The sequence below is a fragment of the Populus trichocarpa genome, chromosome 3, assembly GCF_000002775.5.
Source record: "Populus trichocarpa isolate Nisqually-1 chromosome 3, P.trichocarpa_v4.1, whole genome shotgun sequence".
In the NCBI taxonomy this organism is placed as follows: domain Eukaryota; kingdom Viridiplantae; phylum Streptophyta; class Magnoliopsida; order Malpighiales; family Salicaceae; genus Populus; species Populus trichocarpa.
Window position 1 is genome coordinate 391,467 of NC_037287.2, and position 25,098 is coordinate 416,564.

The window sequence follows — 25,098 nt, forward strand, 5'->3', positions numbered from 1 at the left end:
GGCACACGCAGAGAGATAGAGAGAGAGAGAGAGAGAGAGAGAGAAGTTTCAAGCTGCGCAGGGTTTGAGTTCCTTCACCACTGCAAAGAAAGCCGCACTAAATCATGCTTCATCCGTTCTTTAGCACCCTTTGCCCTTTATCCAACTTAATTTTGCTCATGCATGCACTAACATATGAAGGAAATCTTAATTAAATTCGCTCTTGAATTCGATCCATATATCGCCACACACATCATCTTTTGCTTGTGCACTGAAATACCATTAATTCTATTGTAGCAAGCACAAATTGATGAAGAGGAGAAGGGAAAGAAATCTCAGTCTAGACCCACCAAACTATGAGCTGCTCATATCTGATGGAGTGCTTCACCATCAGCATCCATCTCTGCTTATATATGTACTTGCAAACTCATCCTCCCAAGTAAAATTCTCTTATAAACTTTCAAGATTAATATTTTTTTTCATTGTAATTCTCAAATGACTTGAAGTTTAAGGAAGGTTTGACCTGTTTAGCTAGCCAACAAGGTATTTAAGACTCCAGTGCATATATATACATATATATAGTTATAAATAAAAAAAACACATTTAAATTTATAGATGAAAAAATAAAATTATGGTAAGAAACTTAAGATTAATTCTATAGAAAAACTTAAAATTGATCAATTATATTAAAGGATAGGATATTCAAGTCGTTTTAATAATTTTATGCAAAACATGGAAGAAGCTTTGAAAAAGACTTGATTTCAAACATAAGGAGGACGTTAAATTTAAAATTAACAGTGTAGGGTATGATCGATTGTCAAATTAGTATTTTTTTTCATTATAATAACAATTCTCAAATGACTTCTACCCGTTTAACTGAAACTAAATATATATCTATAGATATTAATTAAACAACGTAATCAATCTTGATATTAGTATAATTCCACTGAAAGAAACCAGTGCTAGCTAGGGTATATTTCTCTACGCCATCACCATTTCAGGTCAACTAGCGCGCGCGCGCCATCATGACAGATTGAAAGAATTGAAGGAGGAAAAGCTCCTACTCATGGAAAAACCCGCATCACAGGCATTGAATTATGCATATACTTGAAAGGAGAATTCAACTGGTCCCAGCAAGGATGGAAGAGGGCTAATAATGCGAGACAAGTGAATAATGGCACCGGCAGCAGTTTATTAGTACTATTGCTGCAAAGGACTTGTGGCCACATTGTCTGCAGAATTCAAGACTTTTCAAGAGTATAAAGCAATCCAGGTTCAGGATCCAAATGGTGACAGGCATCAATAGCACGCACCTCCACCACCACCACCACCCCACGTCTGTCTCCTCTTTTCACCTCTCCATTAGATGCGCAGCATAAGGCACAGCTACGCTCAAATTATCATTAGGAGCAAAAGACTGTAGATTCACCCTAACATCAAAGGTGAGCTCTAAACGTTTCCATACACAAATGCAAACCCCTCTTCCCGCCTCTTAAATCAATATCACAATCAGGTCAGAATACAGAATTTCAGTAATATATTTCAAACAAATCCATTCTTCATCGCTATAGAACTGAATTCATTCCAAGTTGACAGCACGCAAGTGCCTAGAATATAAAATCACGGGTAGAAAATATACAGTTTCTGCAATTGCTTGCATGAGAAATAAGGAAAATCTTGAGCTAATGGATATTCTTATCGGTCTTACGATAGAGTTCGTCTGTTGAAAGACTCCACTGTCAGGTTGGCCGTGAAAGCTGGAATTGAGTTCATCTTGCGAATAAATATATCCACCTGAAAAAGTGCAAGCTTTGGATGAGTTTCTTCCCCACATTCCAAGAAACGAAGCAGTAATAATAGAACTAGAATAGCAAGTAGCAGTGGCGGGTAGTCAATAACAAAAATCAGATTCAGCTAACAGTTCAGATGACAAACTTTTATACTGAGAATTTTAAGTAGTGAAAATGAAGTACAAACTTTCAGGTCATTAAAAACCAAACCAAGCAACTGTGCCGGTCCAAATTTTGGAAGAAAATCTTTGGCCTAACAGCATCAATGACACAAAACAAAGTGCCATCACTTTCCATATAAACCAGCATTGAAAGTTATAGCCCAACCTAGCCATTTAAAATCAAAGGCATTAACATTCAACATCCCCATATACTTTTAACATGAGAGGAGCGGGTGATTTTCCAGTTAAGGTCATATAGGCTAAGGAAGAGCATTCAGAGGTATGCAAGTAATACATGTTTGTGCCTGTGCCTGTGCTTGTGTCCACAGACTCCACACACAATATTTGTAGGAAAACTATTGCTCCATACCTGACGGGATATGTCGGGCTGTGATGTGTAATCGTTAGCCTGTTGCAATTGAAGAAAGAAAAAGAAAGTTCAAAATTCTTCACTAAAATCAACGGAAATGAATTGGTAACATTCTTTTCTTCTGGTCTAAATACCAAAAAAGTATTTTGCATCCCATTTGCCCAAACCCAAAAAAAGAAAAGAAGATGACAAACTGTAATTAAAATATTCACTCCTTTTCCACCAAAGGAAAAGTTTTTTTATGCAGGAAATCATTTTTCAAGTCCTGTACATGAATTTAAGCACAAGAGTATTTCCAGTTCAAATGCCACCATGACACAACTGGCATGTTTTATTGTCAGTAGAATAATTTCTCAAGGACATCAGGCACCTCTATGTAACCTAAATTTGCTAACTTACCAAAATGTTTGTATTCCCTGATTCATATTCAAACTCAAGTTTCTCATCATCACTTTGGGCGTAGACTGATTGCAGGGTAAACCGAGTAACTGGAATTCCATTAGAACGCTGGTGTTCATCCATTACAATCTGCAAAAGATGTGAGCAAAGGAAGAGCAAAAGCCTATTATACTCAAGTAAAAGACAGCAGCTCCCTAACTGATTCATAATGACATGAGAAGAGTCAGTGGAACCTATGCCTCCAATGAGTATCTTAGTACCTTGGAATGTCCTAGCAACTAAGCTTTATGCCTTTTTTATTTAAAAACAGACGATGAAGGGTTAAACTATCATAATTGGAGCTTGAAACAGAAAGAATGACACTTTCCACGGCACAATTACCATCAAATTTAAATGAAATTGGTAAATCCAATATAGGTGTCAAACTGCAAATGCAGTGAGAAACATTTGATACCTTGTAGCCAAAAAGTTCACAGCATGCCCTTCGAAACACAGAGATTCTATCAGCAAAAACAGTCTTGTATCTGTTCAATGGATAAAATCAAACGCTTTGGGTTATGATAAAATTGAATAGTGGTTTAAAAATGCAAGAATTCGAAATACTTCGTGAACATCACTCGCCTTTCTTCACGTTTTTCAAGAGTTGCAATTTGTTCTTTTAATTGTGTTATCTTCCCAGAGATATAGGAGTCCACCAGCTTGCCCGCATCACCTGAACAATTAATCATCATGAAACTGTATGATCAGAAGTATTGGAAGGTCCAGAACAGAAATGTAATGAAGAAAACAAATTTGGAATGGAAAATAAAATAATTGTTCAAGGTAAATTGCTTGTGCTTGATACCTGACTGACTCTTCAATTCTTCTACAGCTTGCAACTTCTCCTTGGTCTTCTGCAACTCAGTTCGTAAAGCCTCAATAGTTTGTTTGGCCTCATTATCAACTGCAAGTGTATTAACCATTCTCAGCACTTTTGTATTTGCAGCAGAGAAGTCACCATGACCTAGCTGTGGAGGAAAGGAAATAAATTTGTCAAGGATTATAGCTGAATGTTAAAATAAATCAAGCATCTTTAACAAATGAATCATTCACATAACCAGATCTCAATTGTGTGCAACTGAAAGAGAACACCACAAAAGAGTTGGTTTTCAACATACCACACACTAAACAAACCTTTTTCATGTTCTTTACATCTTCTCAATGTGATCAACAATCACAGGAAAATAGAAGAACATAAACAAACAGCCAAGCTTATGTTTGGTATACAGGAAAAATCTCTTTGGTGGTATCCTGGTGTTGACAGGGTATAATAAAATTACTCTACAAGCACTCCAGAAAATTCACATACGAGCATGAAAGCAACTTCAGAAACAGTCGAAGAATTATAAATTGCCAACTTTTAATGTTCTTGTGTTTTAAGGATCACATTTAGGTGGAGAACATACATATGAAAGTATGAATACCAACACTAACCAGTGCAAGCAACAACTGCTCTAGGAAACTAGACCTAAAGCCTTCATTAATGTCATAAAAATTTTTGGGGGGCTGACTTATTATAAAATGAGGTAGTTTTCAACAGGCAAGAAGCAGATACAACATTTTCAGTTCCATTTTCGCAACAATAAGCCCAGGCGCAAAGCATACAATCCTCTAAGCACAGATACAGATTGAACCCTCACAAATAAGGATACTTCTATGACTTTGCACCGGTTCTAAATATCCTAGTGTCCATAAAGGTCACACCTAAAACCAAGCAAATTTTAACGATCATAAGAAACATCACATGTGAGGAAAAAAAACTTGGCAAAAAACCAAAAGATGGGCTAAAATATTTATGTGTGCGTCTGAAAGAATCTGTGTGTTTCCCTGTGAGCTATTCTTAACATAGAAGCTCAAAGGACTCTGTTTCAGATATGTGACAGTTCTTATGACATGAGAAACATGTCTTATCAGAAGTTCATACTTCAGTAAGTTATATACTAATTGCCTTCAGGCTATGAGATAAAGTTTTACAAGAACATAGCCAGTCATGTAAAATTTCAGCCTTGAACCTACAATGAGAAGAGAAGTGTTTCTCAAGCCTTGTCTGAGGATGAACTTCGGCTACCAGCATTAAGAAGTTCCTACTCTATTATGCCAAACAGAGTCCAAACCAATAATCCTGAAGCATGCATTATTTAACAGAAACAATAAACCCATGGATTGAAAAGAAAAGGGGAGTTCATCAACCACATTATCCTCCTAGCACTTAGTTATATCCAGGGAGCATCCCTGGTATGTACAATTACCAGCATGAAGAAATCTGGATACAAGACCAGATACAAAAACCAAGTATTGCCCAAAGTACATTTTTGCAAGCATCAAACCATGCCTTTATTCCACACAAAAAATATGCGGGCAATAATGATGCATATCCCTTAATACGTATTTTGAAAAGATCAGAAGCAACAGACTTAATCATCCTATGATGGAAACTAACAAGATTTCCTCAACAGAACTGATATTTTGCTCCTTCATGAATGACCTTCTCCTAGCAGAAAGAAGTCGAACATCATTCATACATGAATATGTCAAAGAGCCTTCTCATGTTTGGAAGATGAATAGATGTTAAGAAATTAGAGAAGTCAATAAAACATTTAATAAAGTGCCCAAGCCTAAAAGCGCCTGGTAATTCTTGGAATAGCTTTAAAATTACCTTAGACTCCAATAGGGAGATCTCTGCACGAAGCCGGTCACTCTCCCTTTCCAATGACTTAATTCTTCTAGCTTCATTATTTAGCATATCATTAAGTGTCTTTATTTCTTCCAATTGGCGACTATTGACTTCTTTCTGTGCATGTAGATTACTCTCCAATTCTTTAATACAAAATTCCTTCTGTGCAAGAGATGATTCAAGTTCCTGGACATGAAAAGCAAAGTGCAAAGAAAGACTGTTAGAAAAGATTGCAAGAGTTCCAAGGAAAATAGATGAACTATTCAACTCCAAGACCTGAAGAAGAACTCCACTGGCTGCTTCATCCCCTCCTTGATCATTCTTTGGCCTCTTTAATTCATTGACAACATTTTTCAACCTATCTCTTTCTTCAGTAACCATAGAGAGCTGCAATTAGCCATCACTATATTTATTTAATTTGAACCATATCAATGGAAGACAAAAAAATGTTGAATGTTCACCACTGTTAAGGATGAATTCATACTCATATAGTAAAATCGATATTTTGATTTGCATCACCAAGCATTACCCCCACCAGTTAGCATCTTAAGACAATAAATGGGTCATCTTCAGCAGCAAGAACTAGAAGTCATGGCATTAACTTCCCAGAAAAAGAAAACACTTCTCTAACACTATCATTGGCGAAAAGGGGGGGAGGAAATGGTGAGAAGAGGAAAAATACTACATCAAGCACCTGAATGTTCATTCAAGACCGTCAAGAGTTGCTTCAAGCGTCCTCCAGGTCAGTAAGAACAAAAGAAAGAGGAAACAGCTCCTGTGGAGCTCTAACAACAATTAGCAAAAGGAGAAGGAGGAGCGAGAAGGGAAACAAAAGAAATCCCTAACCACTCATCTCCACAGTGCATAAACCATAACAGCCCTCTACACCCCAAAAATGATGCCTCGTAAGAATTTGGTGACAGAAAGGGAGATATCCAGACAGGAAAAAAGTGCAAAAGTTTTAGGGATCAAAGGCAAAGGATAAATGGTGTACAGACAAAATGAAGCAGTATCATGAACATATCCAAAATGGAGACATATGCCTCTGCAATGGCAACTCTGTTTAGATTGTTCTGCTAGCAAGATCAACTCCACAAAAGACATAACTGAAAAAAAATTGACACAGTTATATCCCAGTACCCCAGAACTCTCTCTTAGACTCTTGACATCTGCATCATTGTTTGTGGAGTAACTCAATTTACCTAAACAAGGGAAATAATAATGACCGAATCTCCTCAAACACAGTTAGTGGATAAGCAAAATGCACAACTCCATTTACACATGCAACACTATTCCAAATTTTAGTTCTTATTCCCAACAACACTATCCACCTTGAGGATTTTTCTTAAAACTGCTGCAATAGCAGAGCCAAAATGAGAAATTCATTTAGAAGGGGCAAACCCCCCCCCCCCCCACCCCTAAATTTGCTGAATAGAGCAGATCCATGAGTAGGAAACACCTCTGACTTTAACAAAAAAGTTAATTGCTAAACTCATTTGGACAAAACAGAAAAGAAGTGTTGAAGTTATAAGAGAATATATGTACCTAAGCTAATACTTACCATCAATTCAATCTGTTTGACCTCCAATTTCAATGCTTCTGCCTTCTCTTTGGCCAATGCAGCCTCAGCTTCAGCATTTTGTTTACCAAGTTGAGCAGTTTCCAAGGCCACCTCCATTTGTTTGAAATGTGCATTTGCCTCACCTGCCTTCATCATGTTATCAATCACCTCTCTGCATTGAACAGATACATTTAACATCAGAGAGCAAAAACTAAAATGAGAAAAAGGTCAAGGCAGCTAATTTGAGCTTTTCCTTTAAGCTCTCAATTTATATTTACCATCACAGCAACAAAATGATGGTAATATTAACAGGTAACGAACTATTTCACACCATAGATTTTGTAAAGAAAGAGCATTGCTTCGAACTAATAAAGATGCTTTATGAAGTACAGATAGAATGGAAAGAAACTCAACCTTACACCAGAAAACACCCTCCCTGACAAAATCTTTTAAAAAGGAAAAAGAAAATCAAAAAGTTGGGTGTCAATATTTCCACATGCAGGCAACCTTAAGGCTTAACGGCAGACTTAAATAATGAAGCAATTGAAACCAACAAGCTAAAAGAATAAACATACTTCTGTAATGCTGCAAATTTAACAGGTATATCATCATAAGATGACACACCAGGAATATCCTCTATTGCTAACTTCCAAGAAGACATTTCATCCTCCAGCTTCTTCATATTTAACTCAAATTCTAGTAACTTAGATGACTCTGACTCTGCTCTTTCTCTGCGGCCCTTTTCTTCCAGCAATTTCTCCTTCAATAACTCAATGCTTTCATGGGAAGATCTTATCTTTCTTGCTTCCCTCACTTCAGTCTCCTATAAAATGTCGAACATTGATAAATCACCTAGCGATAAGAAAAAGGATTCATGGAAAGAGAAACGATCAGCAACATGCTGTAAATATATGATGTGAGATCCTCGATATTAAGACACCTATGTCACCCGGTGTAGCCAACACCCGAAATTACTCATAGTTGATAATTAGAGAGATAGGGATATTCAACATTTCAACCAGCATACACAATTTCACATTCACTGGAATATTTCCATCTTCATGGATATAGATATTTCAAATCTCTTTTATTCTAAGTTTTTGCTCAAAACATCTAGCATACACCCAGCATTGCTACTTCATGTGAGCTGGATGCACACTTAATGCCATAATGTAACCCTATATAAGTGAGTGCATTTGTGGGCAATATAGAATGCTATACTTTTTACAATCATAGTTTTCAATACCATTTCGGAAACCATTCCGAATTTTCAATTGGTATGAGATATCTTGGTGCCAGAGGATTAAGTGCTCCATTCCAGAGTTTCTGCAAAAGCATATGGTTTGTGTGCATATTCAATACAACAAAAATATTTTGCTCTTTAAAACACTTATCAAACTTAGATGGCCTCCAAATATTTAACAAAAACTTAAAATTAGATTAAGCACCATAAATATATATATATATATATATATACACACAGGGAAAAAAGAGAGAGAGAGAGAGAGAATCCACAATACCATACTATTATCTTAATTCAAATAAATATAAACTGATCAAATTCAACTTCATACATAATTCAACACATGTCAATTATATCTTCAAAAAAAATATGTATCAATTATACTTAGCAATCACTTGGATAACAAAGAAAAAATGTAAAACAGAAATTCACTCTAAAATTACAAAAGAAAAGAAAAGGCAATTATTATTTATTACAGTGACAATCCTTGTAGGGCAAGAATTCGCATGTGAATTAATGGTTAGTAGGATGAATAACATTATTATTCTTGATTTCTAGTTTGGATGTTCGCAAAACAACATAAAGTACAGAAGTTTCCTTGCCGTAAAAATTTAAGGCATGCACTGGAGATGACCAAGATGTTTCTGCTGGTATTTGGCGAAGATATTCTAGATGAGGCTCAATTGACAGCAAGATGAAATAGGAGTTCCATGCTTTGTTTTCAGAACCAGTATGAGATATCTTAGATTTACAACCATGTTTACAATGACTATCTCCTCATCAAAATGTCAGCCTTACTTAATTGGTAACATGCCTTTAAAAAATAATTATTCCGTATTCAAATCCCATGTCAACTAACACCTAAACACCACTTCATACAATTCCATAAACTTCCAGCAAAAAATTTACTGCTGCTGCTACCCAAAAAACCATAAAGTGGACTTTCAAAATCAAATTTCAGCAGCAAAACATAAATACACCAGAATAGAAGACAAAAACACCACCAAACAAAGTACGTTTCCACCAGAACACAAGAGCTGAACTTCCCAAATTATTCATCCCAACTGCATGCAGAAATGAAAGTCATTTCTTGAGTTTCTAGTTTTCTTAGCGCAAATACATGTGAGTTTTATGTCAAAGCAACCAGGGTAATAAAGAAACCATGGTAGAACAGAGTTGAATATAGCTTGCATTCACCTAATATCTTAAATAGCACCGACTTCAAGCAAGAAGCCTATATACAGAAAAAAGTATTCAGCCTGCCTGAACTCCACTCATCTACAGTTCTTGGGTGAATGACCAGCAGATTACCATATCACTTGTAATGGACATTGAAAGTAGCAAAACCCTTTATCTGAGTATGAGGTATGTGTAGAAACCAAACTTACAAAATTTCTAAGCTCTTCTTGTAGATGTTTAACCAAAATGTTGCTATCAGTAGAAGAACCTTCTTGAAAAGTGAAACTTGATAATTTCTTCTCCAACTCACTTCTTTGATGCGAGCACTGAAAAAAAAAAGATAAGGCCATAAAAAGATTTGATGAAAAAGTGATCATATCTCTAGTGTACGTTAAGAATTCTGGAAGGTTATTAAACATGTCATTCTAAATTAATGCAGACCAACATTTACACCGAGTAGAAGCTTGGCTTACTAAACACACCAGTCAATGAGTACAATCCACTTTTAGAAAAAAGGAAAAAACAAGAATAAAAGTAAGACACCTCCGTAAGTTGCCTTTTCAGATCTTCTAGCTGCTCCTTCCACAGCTCTGATTCTTTCTCAGCATGCTTGGCCCTGCATTCCATTTTTTCTAGCTACATAGAAGAAAAATGAGCAAGATAACTAGAACTTCGGGTCATAGCTAAGCCATTATAAAAAAGGAAATCCACAAATTAAGATGCTTACATCTGCCCTTATTCTAGAAACAGAATGCTTTGATTCTCTATTCAGCTGCGCAAGCTCAGTATTGAGACGCTTTTTCTCCCTTTCTATGCTTTCAGAAAGATGGCCAAGTTTTCCCTCTAAAACACTTGCTTTCTCTTCAGCAGAAGCTGCTGAGGATTCAGCTTTCTGGCGCAGGTTCTTTTCATTTTCAAGCTTAACCTAAAACAGAAATGGAAGGAGCATTTTTTTTCAAAGAAGAGGAACAGTTTGAAATACTACAAGCAGGCAAACAGGGCAAAAGAAGAAGGTACCGACCATGCCATGAGAATTTAAACTTTTAAAGCTGAATTTAAATAGAAAATTTACTCTTCCTAATTGTGATTTTAGAATTGCTTCATAATAATGGAAATCAATGCTGAAAATTACAATTCATAAAAAAGAAATTGTTAAGTTTATTAAGGTGATTGCCTAGATAGCTAACATAAAGGAATTAATGGCTAAAAAATTGAATTAGTTAATCAAACATATTGTAGCAGTAGAATTTACATACCAAAATCCCTCATTTCTATTTTAAAAAAAAATCTTTTAAAAAACAAAAGAAAGAAAGAAAGAAGCATTGGGATTGCATACCTCAAGGTTAGCATGTGATTCTAACTGTTTCTTGAACCTTTCTTGGTTAACATTAACTTCCTTAAGAAGTTGTTGCTGAAGAGCATGTTCGCGTCCTTTGGCAGCAGCAAGTTGTTGCTCTGTCTGCAACAATTTATCTCGAAACTTCTTCCTCTCACCTTCTACATCACCATTAAATAATAATAACATTAAGATTATTAAATAATTGTTATTATTATTATTAAATAATAATAATAATGAAGAGAGTAGCAAGTAGCAACCAGATATGGTGAAATTTTCATTGATTTCTTGTAATTTAGACTGGTAATCCTGAACTTGCTTCTCGGCGCTACTCAACGCGTCTATAAAATCCGATTTAACCTGAAATTGAATGGATGAGCAGATGAGTACATAAAATACACAGAACTTGTGAAAGAAATGTGTGGTTAAGCGAGCAGGACCAATTGGCGGCACTGGTAGGTGCAGAGGAATTGTTCGTGTTGGAGCGGCGGAGTGTTGTTGTCTTCGTAGATAACTAGATGATTATCGCGGTGGTGCTCCGATTGGGGGCTCTCGATGATAGGTCTTGCATTTGCGTCGGCGGCTCCTCCTCTTGCTCGCTTTGCCGGTGGAGTTCTTAGTATCATCTTCTTCGTCCCTCTCCCTCTCCCTCTCCCTCTCCCTCTCTCTAGAGATTAAATTATAAATTTGAATAGACGAGAGAATTCAAAATCACGGACACGGACCACAATTGGTGATTTTAAAGCTCAAACATCGCAATCAATTATGTATTATATTTATTAGCTCCGAAGTTGATCACGAAGGTGTCGTGGTGTAGTTGGTTATCACGTCAGTCTAACACACTGAAGGTCTCCGGTTCGAGCCCGGGCGACGCCAAAAACTAGAAAATGATTTAATTTCTTTAGATTTTTATACAGTGGCCATTTGTTTATTTTATTTGACTAAGGCTGCGGTTGAACCACGTTATCTTAAAATTTTTGTTAAAAATTATTTTTTTATATTTCAAATTATTTTGATATATTAATCTTAAAACTAATTTTTAAAAAATAAAAAATATTATTTTAATATATTTTTAAGTAAAAAACACTATGAACCACTACCACAATTCTAAACAGGTCCTTGAAATAAGACTCATGTTAAGAGTAGGATTGAACATTGATATGTATCAATATAAAAAAAATATTATCATAATTTTAAAACCTGATTTAAAATAAAGCTCGGATCACATGTAATGAGGATCAAATCAGGATGACTCAAATTAATATAAAATAAAAATTATTATTATTATAGTTTCAATACTTTATTCGGGGGTCAAGCTCTTAGTCATAAATAATGAGGGTCAATTCGAGTCAATGTAATTGTAAAACATGTTATTATCACGGTTTTAAAACCTGATTTGGGAGTCGATCGGGGTAAGGTCTAGGTCACAGGTCGGGAGGATCAACATGGGTTGATCCAAGTCATCGTATAGATAAAAATAATTATTATCATGATTTAAAACCCTAACATGGGAGTCAACATTAGGCAAGGTTCGGGACACGAGTCGAGAGGGTTAACCTGACCCAAAATTTTATAAAGAAATAATCAAAGCAACTTTGTTTTGACAATTTATAAAAAAAACATTTAATGGGTTTTTTACTCTATATTTAATCCTTGGTTGACCTAGATTTTTGATCAGGTGAGGTTAAATTAATTATTTTTCTATTTATTTTTAAATTCGGATCAGTTCAAGTTTTGGGTTAAACTGTTAAGTCAATTCTAATTTTATAATTAAAAATATTATAATATTATTAATTTCAAGTCAGTTGTAGTTTTATAAATAATGATATTATAATATTATTAACGTCAACATACGGTATAAACTAAAGTAAAAAATAATATTTAATTACTGTTTTAAATATGTAAGTTTGACAATAATACATATTAAAAATAAAATAAATTTTTTCATATTTTATTATATTTTATTTATTATAATTAAATATAATATAGAGATAATTACTTTATTCTATACGTTATTATCAAATATAATTTTATCTTTGATTTTTTTATGATTTTTTTATTTTTTTATTTTTTTATTATGCGATAATAATTAAATGTTATCAAAATAAAAATTAAATAGATAAATAATTTAATAAATACATGCAGTGCTCCTTCTGCACTCTCGTTTCCGAGGAAACACAAGGCAATACTGTCATTCCGGAAATAAACAAAAAGGTTAAAAGAATACTTTCAAAGTCAAGGGATTAAAAACAATTAAGATAAAACCGATCCTCAATCTACCTTAAATCAAAAGTCTAAATAGTGAAATTATTACTGAATTATTGTTTTTTTAAAAAAAAATTTATTTGTAAATATATTAAAATAATATTTTTTATTTTTAAAAAATTATTTTAATATTAGTATATTAAAATAAGTTAAAAACATAAAACACTAATTTAAAACAAAAAAAAAAAACAACAATAATAATTTTTTTCAAAAACATATTTGAAATGTAAAACAAATGGGCTCATAGGGATTTCATGGCACTATTTTGTGTTCCATCAGCAGCAGAGTTTTTAAGTCTGACCTAGTAGTTAACCCGAGTCACCAGACCCAAGGTTTGAACGACGAGTTTTGATTGAGTCACCAGGTCATTTTTTATTTTATAAATCAAAATGATGTTGATTTTGTTAAAAAAAATAGTCAATGAGTTATAATCAGGTTTTTAACCAAGTCAACCGGGGCATCAGGTCAGCCCGAGTTTTTGCCTTTACTTATTTTTTCTTAAACCCAACTCAGTTCCGGCTCCGGATCAGCCGAGTTGATCTATCAAGTTGAGTTGAGTTTTTAAAATATGATTGGTAGTTTTAAAATCAAGTTGAAGATCATTGATAAGGATAAAAAAAATAGAGTTTATAGGTTGATAACAAGAGTTTGTTTGTAATTGTGGTAATAATTGCTTTTTAAAATGTTTTTTTGCTTAAAAATAAATTAAAATAATATTTTTTTATCTTTAAAAATTTACTTTTAACCTCAACATCTTAAAACGATCTAGAAACATAAAAGAAAAAAATAATCTGTAACAAAAAAATTATTTTTTTAAAAGTGCTTTTACACTACAAACAAACGGTATATAAGGCAATGTTTAGAACAATGATGAATACTGTTTTTTAAAGTACTTTTCACATATAAATGCACTATATATATATATATATTAACATTATATTTTAATATTAATATATCAAAATAATTAAAAAATACATAAAAAATTAATTTCAAATAAAAAAATTAATAATTTATAAAATTACAATTCAATCACAACACCAAATACTCTCTAAATTGACCAAGTTGGAGTACCAGGTCACTAATTAAATTTTAGCCAAGTTAACTATTGTTTTTTTATTTGAATCCATATCAATTTAAACTTTAGATAAACCACGTCTCAATTTTTAAAACAATAGTTCCCATTATATTATAAGAAAATAATAAACAAATAAAAGAATAAATCCTTCTAGGAATAAAAGGACAACGAAGGGTATCCCTTTGCCTTTACTCCCTCTCAAAAGTCATCGATGTAACGTGGAGGTCTCCTTTTTTACTGCAAGCATACGTAAATAGATTAAATTTGAAATATCTAAATCTAGTTACAGAAAATATACTTAATAATTAATAATTAATGTAACTAATAGAATTTAAACTTGTGTCCTAAAGCTACCTAATTAATATAATATATTCCAATTATACCAAAAGATTTCTTCTAAATTATTAATTTGTTTCATATAAAAATTATAGCTACTAAATTTATAAAATCTGATAACGTGCAAGAGATTTAAAAAACTGGATTCAGAAAGAATATTTTCTAAATTTAAAAATAAAAAATAGTTTGTATTTTAATTCGAAATATATTTAAGAACATGTATGAATATGATTGAGAAAAAAAATGAAATGGAATTAAATTAGAGATAATAAAAGTAAAAACAATAAAGAAAAGAGAGAGAGATTATTAAGAAAAATAAAAAGAGGGGGTTGCAGACAAGAGAGCCAAAGACAAGTCGTGTCGGCTTGGACAAGACATTGACGATATAACACGCACTTACTGTGTATCTATCTGTACGTGTATATATATATATAATTTTTTTATATGCTTCTCGATCCAATCGATTCGTCTGAATTCTTCCAAATCTATCTTCAACTTCTTGTTTACCACTTTCTATTCTCGGATCCTTCTTGCCTACCCACAGCTTTCCCCTCCTCAAGAGCAAGGTACTGTGATTTCCATGTTTTCTTTTCTTTTCTTCTTTTTTACTGGGTTTTAGTTGCCGAGAAATTAATAGAGGGGTTTTAGTGAATTGTAAGTGAAGAAAGTAGGTGTTGTTATAACTTGTTTATCATCAGATCCCTGGTCAGTTCTAGTGTACTTCCCCTCTTGTTTTCTCACAATTCCTCTCTGTCCCAGCATCAGGTTTCTTTCTTTGTTTTTCTATTTTTTTTGCAATCAAGCTTTTTATGTACATTTTTGTGTATGTTGGTAGATGGGTTTTTTGAATCATGCTGTTTTAGGATGTGATCGTGGATTCATTTTTATTTTCCTGTAAGATTTTTTTTTTCATTTTGTAGTGGCTAAAATATATGCTGTGCAAAAGTAAATGCGGATTTGGGTTGTGAAAAGTGTGGAGGGGATTTTAAAATCTTGAAAGATCTATGCTTTTTTTTTTTTTTTGTAAAATTCGTAGTTAAAGTTGAAGAAAAAATAAATGCCAAGTCTTGTTGCTTCATTTAAGACAAAAAGAAGAGATAGATATATTTAGCACTGACAAATGGTTAGTAATTAAGTCAGACTTTGTCTCCTTTCAAGTAGGCAACACTGAATCAATCTGCATGATCAATAAGTGATAGTAAATGGAATATCTTTAAAGGGTTTGTTTTTGTTTGGTGAGATAAATGATTGCTACTAGTTTCTTTTATTCCCTTTCTGTTGTTGATGGAGCAGCTTTTATTGAAGGGTTTCTATAGATTGGTTTCGCTGCTCATTCAGGGTTTGTGTGGTTTTTTTTATGGTATCTGCAGCTATGAATCATACCTCCGGAGGAAACCCCCATCCAGGTTTGAGTTTTCTACAGTTTTGTTTTTTTATGGTTTCTATAACTTGTGTTTTTTTTTTGTTTCCAAATTTGTGTTTACAAGACAGGATACGTACTGAGTTTCCAATTGGTGATGGAATTATTGCAACATCAGCTTGTGTCAACTATTTTTTAGTGTGGAATTCATGAATTTGCAATGGTTGCTTGATCCATTTACATTGACCTAACAACAATTTATGCTATCCATTTTCTCCCAACATCCTTGAATGAACTGAATTGACTTGCACATTTGTTTTGATGAAGGCTGGCAAATGACTTTGTTAAAGCTATGTTAACAAGATTTGGTGTCTTTATATAGGATTTAGTGGTATGATTCACCTCTTTAAATTTGACTCTTACATCTACCCCTCCCTCCCTCCCTCCCTCCCTCCCATTCACAACTGGACAGTTTCAGACAATTAGGGTTGCTGACACTAGAATTTTAATTTGCCTGCAGCTGCACATGTGATGATTCTTATTTTGAATTTCAAATTCTTTGAAACTCGGTATTCTATTCACTGATTTTCCAGTTGCAGTTCAGCATAAATTTTTTGTCAAATTGTAAATAATAACTTGAGGTTTTGTTGTTTTAAATTTAATATTTTACTGAACTTGTTAAATCTAAACCTGTACTGGGCTGATTGGAGGTGGGAACTATTGATTCAGATGTAATTGGCTGGATTTGTCTGATAACATCGGGCTAGGAGATGACAATTCATGCTTATCAATCCCATGCAATGTCAATTTTTTCCTGTAGGGCAAAGTTTTGCTTTGAAATGGTGGTTTTTTAATTGTGCCCTAGCAATGTGATCTTTTGTAACGGCCTATTTTGCCTGCTCCTCTCTTCAATTCGTTTACCTATTTCACATGGCTAGCTATAATTTAACTTGCTCCTGATATCTGTGGTGTTGGCTTTCTTTTGTATGTCGTCTTTTTGTTTGTCACCTCATGAAATTTAACCCGGTGACCTTCCATAAATAGGGGGATGCAATGATGCTTTGTACAAAGAACTATGGCATGCCTGTGCTGGACCTCTTGTCACTCTTCCTTGTGAAGGGGAGCGAGTTTATTATTTTCCTCAAGGTCACATGGAACAGGTATTCCCAAATAAAGTGCAGCTCAATGAATTTTGCACTATATCATGTTGCTTATTGTAAAATATTGTACTCATAGATATGTAGGTAAGTTCCTGTTTCCTACTTGTTCTATTGTATATTCTCTCTTGCAGTTTTCTTACAGAGTTTTCATATCTGTTTTGTTAGCTTGAAGCATCAATGCATCAGGGGATGGAGCAGCAAATGCCCTCATTTAACCTTCCATCTAAAATTCTGTGTAAAGTGGTTAATGTTCAGCGCAGGGTGAGTTGCCTGGTGAAAATCTAACATTTTATTTTGATGAATCCTAACATGGGTTCTTTTTAACATGGTGAGAAAATCTGGATTATTTTCTGCATATTGGTTCATCCACTATTTTCGCTATGGACTGTAGGCTGAACCTGAAACAGATGAAGTTTATGCCCAGATAACACTGCTTCCTGAACCAGATGTAAGCTCTCTATTTTTGTAGCAGACAAGGTTTCTGAGTGCATTTTTATTTTGTACTTTTTTTGCCAAATCTGCCATGTCATCATTTCCTCTATGAATCAGCAAAGCGAGGTTACTAGTCCTGATCCTCCACTCCCAGAACCTGAAAGATGCACGGTCCATTCATTTTGCAAGACACTTACTGCTTCTGACACAAGCACTCATGGTGGTTTCTCTGTTCTTCGAAGGCATGCAGATGATTGTCTGCCTCCTTTGGTTAGCATCTAAATTTTATCATTTTGACATTCCTAATATGCATTATAGGGCTTCTTATGTGCCTTTTGAGTTTATGCCATTCTCTTTTTCATTCAGGACATGTCTCAGCAGCCACCTTGGCAGGAGTTGGTTGCAACTGATCTGCATGGCAATGAGTGGCATTTTCGACACATTTTTCGAGGTTAGAAGTAGTTGCTATTGCTTGATATGACACCTTGTAGATACAGTTGGCAACTTGCTCATGGCATGTCTCAGAAGGTTTTTGTCCTCAGTTTGGCATTTCGTTTATGTAGAATTTGTATATACATGTATGGAGTTGTGGTTTGCGTCCCTACTTTTGAGCCTTTTGTTGTGAGCATCTGAGAACCATTGATGCTGTAGCCTGATCTGATCCAACAGAGAGCACCTGTTGGTGGGATCATATGGAGGCTTTGTTTTTGTTGCTGTTCATAACACATAAACGACCTTTTATTTCCACTATTGTCCATCTAAGCAAGCAATTTGGCAATTAATTCCCATGCCCGTTTTTCAGAGAAAGTGGGCCTAAGGTTTTTGAAATGGTTTTCCTCTTCCCTTACCTTTCCCTTGCATCATGCAGATTTATGTGAAGGAAAAGGATTTTAGGGAAAGAGAAACCATGATATGGTATAAATCATCTGCTTTCTCCACATTTTTTATCATTTGTTATATGTGGGATTTGATGTCAGCTACTTTTCCTCATCACATGGTATCCTAGCACAAAGTACGAACAATATTCTGTATTAACCCTTAAAATGCTGCTGATTAAAAGATCATTTGCAGGTCAACCAAGGCGTCACCTGCTCACAACAGGGTGGAGTGTCTTTGTTAGCTCAAAAAAGTTAGTTGCGGGTGATGCATTCATCTTCCTAAGGTAAGTATATTGTCCATCATGGTTTGTCAATGATTTCTTGCTAAACAGAATTGTCAATGATTGATTGAAATACTCCCTGCAGGGGAGAAAATGGCGAGCTTCGTGTGGGAGTAAGGAGGCTCATGAGGCAACAGACAAATATGCCATCTTCTGTTATATCTAGCCAAAGCATGCATCTAGGGGTTCTTGCTACTGCTTCTCATGCCATTGCGACTGGAACCCTTTTTTCTGTCTTCTACAAGCCAAGGTTTTTGTGCACTTAGTTGTATTAAACCAACTACTTCGTAGTTCATCCATCCAATTTTCTTGCTTTCCTTTTGTTTTGAAGTCATTTGTAATTTGTAGTTACCTGAGCAACATTCAGAACTTTGCATGATAATGTGCCTAATGGTTCGTGTAGAACCTTTAATTGTCAGTACTTTGTAATTGCCAGCTACCTTCAGAAGGGAGAATCTCATTTTAACATGACTGTTGCATTAATGTGATATTGAGGAGAAATGTGAAACTGATGTTTATGTTTCTACTGTTATTTAGCAACCTCTGATTATAAGGTCTTTTCCTGGATGTCTCAACTACTACTCAAATTGTACATTTTCCCTTAATTCCCGCTTTTCAATCAGTAACTTTTATCAGTCCATTTTTGGGTTGCTTGCTGTAGTTTAGGATAAGTATGAGGGTATAGTTTCTCATTTATGCAATTCTTGTGTTGCTTTCTGAGATTCTTGCATGGATATTTCTTCTGAATAAAGTCTTTTATTTATTTATTTATTTATTTTGTTTTCAGAACAAGTAGGTCTGAGTTCATTGTAAATCTTAACAAGTATATTGAAGCTCAAAACCACAAGCTTTCTGTAGGGATGAGGTTTAAGATGAGATTTGAGGGTGAGGAAGTTCCTGAACGAAGGTATGTCTTACTCTAAATTAAAACTTGGTTCAAGAATTCGATGACATCTTTTAAATCATGATGGTCCATTATGCTACAGGTTTAGTGGCACCATTGTTGGCGTTGGAGATAATATATCATCGGGATGGGCTGATTCTGAGTGGAGATCATTAAAGGTTGTTTGGTTAATAGTTTATTAATTATGGATTCTGATATTGAGTGCCACCTTTTTTTTTTCTAATTCATTTTCCAATTTCCAATGCTGAAGTATACTTGTCTTTGCTCATGACTGGTATCGTATTGTCTGCCAGGTCCATTGGGATGAACCTTCTTCCATCTTGCGTCCAGAGAGAGTATCACCATGGGATTTGGAACCTCTTGTTGCAACTACTCCTTCGAACTCCCAACCTATGCAGAGGAACAAGCGGCCACGGCCATCTGTCTTGCCCTCACCAACAGCCAATCTTTCTGCACTTGGTTTGTCCACATCCCAATTCATATTTCCTCATTCCATCTGCTTGTGTTGACATGTTATGATAAACTTCCTGTTACCCTTGTGCGTTAGGTATGTGGAAACCTTCGGTTGAGTCTTCAGCTTTCTCATATGGTGAATCACAACGTGGACGAGACCCTTATCCATCACCCAATTTCTCTACCACTGCAAAGGCCAACTCTCTTAGCTTCTGTGGCAATAGTCAAGTGACCAGTGTTTCGCCGAATTCAATGTATCGGCCTAACCAAGTGGAAAGTGTCACAGATTCTTTTGCTCCAGTTGTAAACAAAGATTTGGGAGAAAGGAGACAGGGTACTGGGATTGGCTACAGACTTTTCGGGATTCAACTTATTGACAATTTCAATGCAGAAGGAACTTCACCAGTGGTTACTGTGTCTGGAACAGTGGGCAATGATCGCCCGGTTGTCTCTTTAGAGGCTGAGTCTGATCAGCATTCTGAGCCTGAGAAATCATGTCTGAGATCTCATCAGGAGTTGCAAAGTAGGCAAATCAGGAGCTGCACAAAGGTAAATCCCTTCGATCTTTTTATTGTCAACTAGAATGCTATGCACACTATCTTTTAGTTTTGCTGCCCCACCTCTGTGGAAAAACAATTAGCAATTGTCTTAGATTTTCTCCATGAGACAATCATTACAGCAAACTGAAGTGTGGCATTGGATGGATAGCGTGGATACGGAGTATGATACTTTTACTGTATGCTGGTTGTGCAACTCTAGCTATGAATATTTGATGATTTATGTATCTTTCCAGGTTCACATGCAAGGCGTTGCTGTTGGAAGAGCTGTTGATTTGACACAGTTTGAACACTATGAAGACCTGCTGAGGAAGCTGGAGGAGATGTTTGATATCGAAGGTGAGCTCAGTGGATCCACGAAGAAATGGCAGGTTGTGTATACTGATAATGAAGATGACATGATGAAGGTTGGGGATGATCCATGGCAGTAAGTTCATTTCACTCATTCTTATATTCTCAAGTTTTCATCCTTTTACAATAATTAAAATCATTGTCCTTGAACACGTAAGATGTTTCATATTTTTTGTATTAACCATGCTTAAAAATTAGAGAGAATCGTATTGCTTTGTTGATGACTAATTTGCTATTTGATTGCAGTGAGTTCTGCAGCATGGTGAAGAAGATTTTTATCTATGCATCTGAAGAAGTCAAGAGGCTGTCACCCAAGATTAAACTTTCAGGTGATGAAGAGATCAAAGGAGATAGTGCCAATGCTAATGCCGATGCATCTGTTAACACAGAGGACCGCTCATCTGTCGTTGGGCCTGGATGCTGATATGCCAATATGCCTGTGTTTTGCCAGAAATGGCTGCAGTGGAAATATATAAAGGAATGATGAAGAGAACAGTCAAGGCTTTGTTTATTGCAGGGTTACAAGGAATGACCAGTACAGCTTCTGGACATGCAATGCTAATATTATGTCGAGATAGTGGATGACTGTTTATCAATCCTGTCATTTGTAGAGAATGAGACTGTCTTTATGAATAGGTATTGGGTTTTGTTTATCATTTTGTTTTGTGAATTATATCATATAGTGCTTGCTTGTTTGGATTCAAAGCAGCTAAAGAGTTGTCCATTCCACCTCTTGTTCTCAACCGATGAAAGAATGGGAAATGTGCTATCTTGTTTTTTCAGTTTCCTGAGTTGTGTTTTGGTTTACACTGGCTTTTGTGTATAAATACATATAGCCTTCTCATATCTTGCTTTGCGGTGCATGTCTGTCGTTTTAGTTCTCTTTGGAAGAAGCTCATAGTGATTATTGTTGAATGATGCTGCTTGTCAGGCGATTATACAAGTTCCAGTTTATATCAAATCAGAAGCTGCACCATCCAAAAACAATTAAAAACCTTTATATGTTGTGCACCGTGCAATGCTTTCCTTTTTAATTAGGTCCTCAATATAAAGCTGGCATTCATCTTCCCTAGGAAGTCATAAGAGGAGAAAGTATTTATGATGTGCTGATGATTCCTCCAAGTGGTTGAATGGAGCGTGTTTTATGTGTGGCCTGTGTATGATATCACTTTAAAATCTAGCCAGTTTCTTCGGATAGACCACCACCAGAAGGTAATTTCTTGTAGTTTTGACGTGACAAAGGTGGCGGATTTCTGAGGCTCACAAGCAGCTTGCCAGAGAAACCATATGCAATGCTGCGAGATGCCATTCCAAAGATTTTTATCTTCATTACGGAATCATGTAGTATCTACCTTAGTTTGTGAAATGTTAATCGAGTGTGACAGATTTTCATGAATCCTCAACTTCATTTGAGTGCTACCATGATTCTCTCGACACCTGTGGGCAGAGACCAACTGCTTATATCCCGGGACGAGTCAAAGATTCGATGGTAGAGTGTGAGTGCTAAAACTCCCAGTTCCATGATCCACCACAGCTGAAACAACCAGTTAAAAAAAATAGCGAAAAGAAAAAGAAAAATCATAGCAAAAACTACGTGAAAACAAAAGCAATAGCTGTCCAAGATTGGCCTAGCCCACGCGCTCCACCACGTTCTTTTCAGAAACAGGAGGTGGGGCTAGGAGTGGATGAGCAACGGTCGTTAGATTTGAAAATTTTAAGCAAAGTTGAATATATCTACTTTAAAAAACGTCATAGGATGCGTTTCTTTGTAATAATCTTTTAGCCAAAGACGCTCTCTCTAGCTTTAGCTACCACTTTCTCTCAAAGAATAATTGAAGCTCTCCTCCATTTCCCATAAAAATTGCAGAGTAGAGAGTAGAGAGTAGAGACACCACCAGGATATGATAAAAGCAGCGAAGAAGCTCAAGAAGTTCTGGCCAAGAAAGAAGAAGAGGAAGAAGACCCTTCAATATCATGAACCCTATTACCACCATCCACCCTCATCATGTCATTGTTGCTGCTCTTACCCTACCGCACCAACTCAACCCTCAGCTCCACCATTGCCACCATGGCTCGAGCCTGAACTGACCTACGAGGCCGTTTCTGCACCTGGGCTGCTGTCCTTACCTGAGCTGGCCCATCCAAGTCACATCCAAGTTCCATCACAAGAAATTGTTATGGAAACAACTCCCATATATCCAACATTGCCGTCATATCAGCAATATCTGGTTCCAAATCCTGTTTATGGAGTGCCTGTTGAGCAGAAGCCAAGAAGAGAGAAGTCAACTGGGTTTTTCGGATGTGTTGTCACCTTCTGTGCCAATCTAATCCGTTGCTTCTGTCCATGTTTTCGCATTCAGGAAAAAAGTGAGTTCGTAGGGGCTTGAAGCCCGTAAAAGATCCATCCATATACACGCAATTTTTATTTTTTTTTCACATTTCAAGATCTACTGGATGCTGTTGTAATTAGATTTTAAAGCTACTGAAATAACATTTGTAATGCAATCTGCTATCATCATCATCATCATCATTATTATTATCTCTGTAGCCGTTTGAGAATCACTAAGTTGAAAATCACAGTTCCTTGTTATTTTCAGAAGCTACAATTTGTAGCTTTTCAACAGCCCAGATGGACATTGAATAAAATGAACTTATATATGGTTGTGGGACATTCAAATTTCTTTTGTAAAATTGAGGATACCTCCATTAACAAATCAACAGAGGGACAGAACGAAGAGACAACAGGCCAAAGCAGTAGTACAGGTGAGAGGATCATGAAAATCATTAAACGACAACACAAAATAAAGAAAGGAATTATGGCATCAAGCTTAATCACACCAATACCTTTTCACATTTTCATCAATGATTTAGCATCCAGTCATTTCTATCACATGATCCATGAGCTCACAGCAAGATTGCAAAGGACAGACTTACAACAAAACTGCCGATTGACTACATATATTGCACATGTATTGTGCTACATACAACAAATAAATAAAGGGTTGAGGAGTCGCCACCGAAGGCTCATCAAGATATGAGCTACAGCTTGGTTGTTTCATTTCTTCTTTTCTTTCTTCCAAAGGCATTCTTGCAATCACACTTTCAGATGCACTGGGAGCACGACACCTTCAAGAAGAATGTGCGTTGAAAATATTACAGATTCAGCCATCTTCATCCTCCTCTTTACAGAGAGCTTTCCACATGCATCCACTGGAGAATGATTTGCATTCATTACAAAAGAGATCTTCTCCTGGCTAAAGAAATTGGCTCCCTGGGAAGAACTACTCCTTCCTCCCATTTTTTTCCCTTCAGTTTACACCGCAGATAGCAAAACAAGTATAATGACGCTGCAAACACGATGTCTCTCTTGATTTTAGAAACAGCCTCTTCAAATTTGGCCTCTAGCTCTGTTCCACCACTGGACTGACTTTGCTGCTTCTATAAGCTGTTGAAGAACTTCCTCCACTCTCCTAATTGCCCTGATCAAGCTGCCCTCAAAAACCTGTGTAATTTCCATGATGTCATAGAACTTGGATCTTTTTGCCCAAGCATGCATAGCCTCCATGATATCAGGCCGAAATGAGCTCACGAAATCCTCCACATCAATTTGCACCTGTCATTTCGTTTAAAAAAGAAGGAAAAGAAATGGAACACTCCATTAAATGACAATGAGGAAATCAGTTTTCGAGTAGCATACAGTAGTGTAGGTTAATCACAAGTCATGCTAATCTCGGAAAAGGGGTATAATAACATGTACAAAAACGCCAGACTCAATCCAAAATCTGTACAGCGCACTACAGGTGAATCTGTGACCAATTCTAAGCCCAAGAACGTGTAGTTCTACGCCTGGAAAAGTTGGATATCACTAATGAAGACAAACTATCCTTTCTGAACATTTTTCTTTGAAATTTAAAGTTTTGAACCACCAGGAGTTCATTTTAAAGAGATAATGGTAATGTTCTAAAACACAGCAGTCACAAAATTGATCTATATAAAACATGACTTCAGATTTATCATGATATCCATATTACATACAAAGCACAAGGATCAAGAAAACAAAACCCCTGCCATGAAAAGATTCCATATTTACTTGCATTCAAGCTGAAGTTTGAAACGTGCATAGAGATTAATAAAAGTTGGTGGCAATATACTCACTTTATTAGCAGAGAGTCAAGTCGCACATATTCAATACTTAGCTGTGTCCTATGAAGGATGACAGGTTGTGCTGCCTGTTTTCTTCATCAAATATCGGCTGTTGGAAATTATTTTTCGAGTTACTAATTATTAACTTGTATATATAAACCAAAAGGTGATT

At 35.6% G+C, this 25,098-nt stretch overlaps 3 protein-coding genes and 1 non-coding gene across 6 annotated transcripts; 3 read left to right on the forward strand and 1 right to left on the reverse strand.

Annotated features, from left to right (window-relative positions):
* Positions 1-1,441: 1,441 nt before the first annotated feature.
* Positions 1,442-11,431, reverse strand: LOC7461537 (mitotic spindle checkpoint protein MAD1). The gene is made up of 16 exons (XM_024598352.2): positions 11,172-11,431; positions 10,992-11,091; positions 10,732-10,892; positions 10,123-10,320; positions 9,939-10,031; positions 9,605-9,721; positions 7,549-7,796; positions 6,974-7,145; positions 5,689-5,799; positions 5,395-5,598; positions 3,544-3,706; positions 3,321-3,411; positions 3,154-3,223; positions 2,700-2,828; positions 2,301-2,339; positions 1,442-1,773 (listed from the first exon to the last, which is right to left on the reverse strand). Exons 1-16 carry the CDS (start codon positions 11,355-11,357, stop codon positions 1,684-1,686), a joined length of 2,172 nt encoding a protein of 723 aa, XP_024454120.2. The 5' UTR covers positions 11,358-11,431; the 3' UTR covers positions 1,442-1,683.
* Positions 11,432-11,533: 102 nt separating this feature from the next.
* On the forward strand, positions 11,534-11,607 carry TRNAV-AAC (transfer RNA valine (anticodon AAC)). Its single transcript has one exon. It is a non-coding gene; the product is annotated as a tRNA-Val (tRNA).
* Positions 11,608-14,774: 3,167 nt separating this feature from the next.
* LOC18096589 (auxin response factor 1) lies at positions 14,775-21,565 on the forward strand. 3 transcript variants are annotated; one of them, XM_024597635.2, is made up of 16 exons: positions 14,818-14,973; positions 15,106-15,172; positions 15,778-15,813; positions 16,812-16,927; positions 17,093-17,188; positions 17,319-17,375; positions 17,477-17,629; positions 17,726-17,810; positions 18,431-18,521; positions 18,604-18,768; positions 19,306-19,425; positions 19,505-19,580; positions 19,716-19,881; positions 19,970-20,424; positions 20,669-20,859; positions 21,030-21,565. In XM_024597635.2, exons 3-16 carry the CDS (start codon positions 15,780-15,782, stop codon positions 21,205-21,207), a joined length of 1,983 nt encoding a protein of 660 aa, XP_024453403.2. In that variant the 5' UTR covers positions 14,818-14,973; positions 15,106-15,172; positions 15,778-15,779; the 3' UTR covers positions 21,208-21,565. The 3 variants fall into 3 exon arrangements, with proteins under 3 accessions (XP_006385188.2, XP_024453403.2, XP_052307586.1); XM_006385126.3 differs by lacking the exon at positions 15,106-15,172 and having other exon boundaries at positions 14,775-14,973; XM_052451626.1 differs by lacking the exons at positions 14,818-14,973; positions 15,106-15,172 and having other exon boundaries at positions 15,750-15,813.
* Positions 21,566-22,467: 902 nt separating this feature from the next.
* LOC18096591 (uncharacterized) lies at positions 22,468-23,322 on the forward strand. Its single transcript, XM_024597493.2, has one exon. The coding sequence runs from the start codon at positions 22,685-22,687 to the stop codon at positions 23,168-23,170; it is 486 nt and encodes a 161-aa protein (XP_024453261.1). The 5' UTR covers positions 22,468-22,684; the 3' UTR covers positions 23,171-23,322.
* The last annotated feature ends 1,776 nt before the right edge of the window (positions 23,323-25,098 follow it).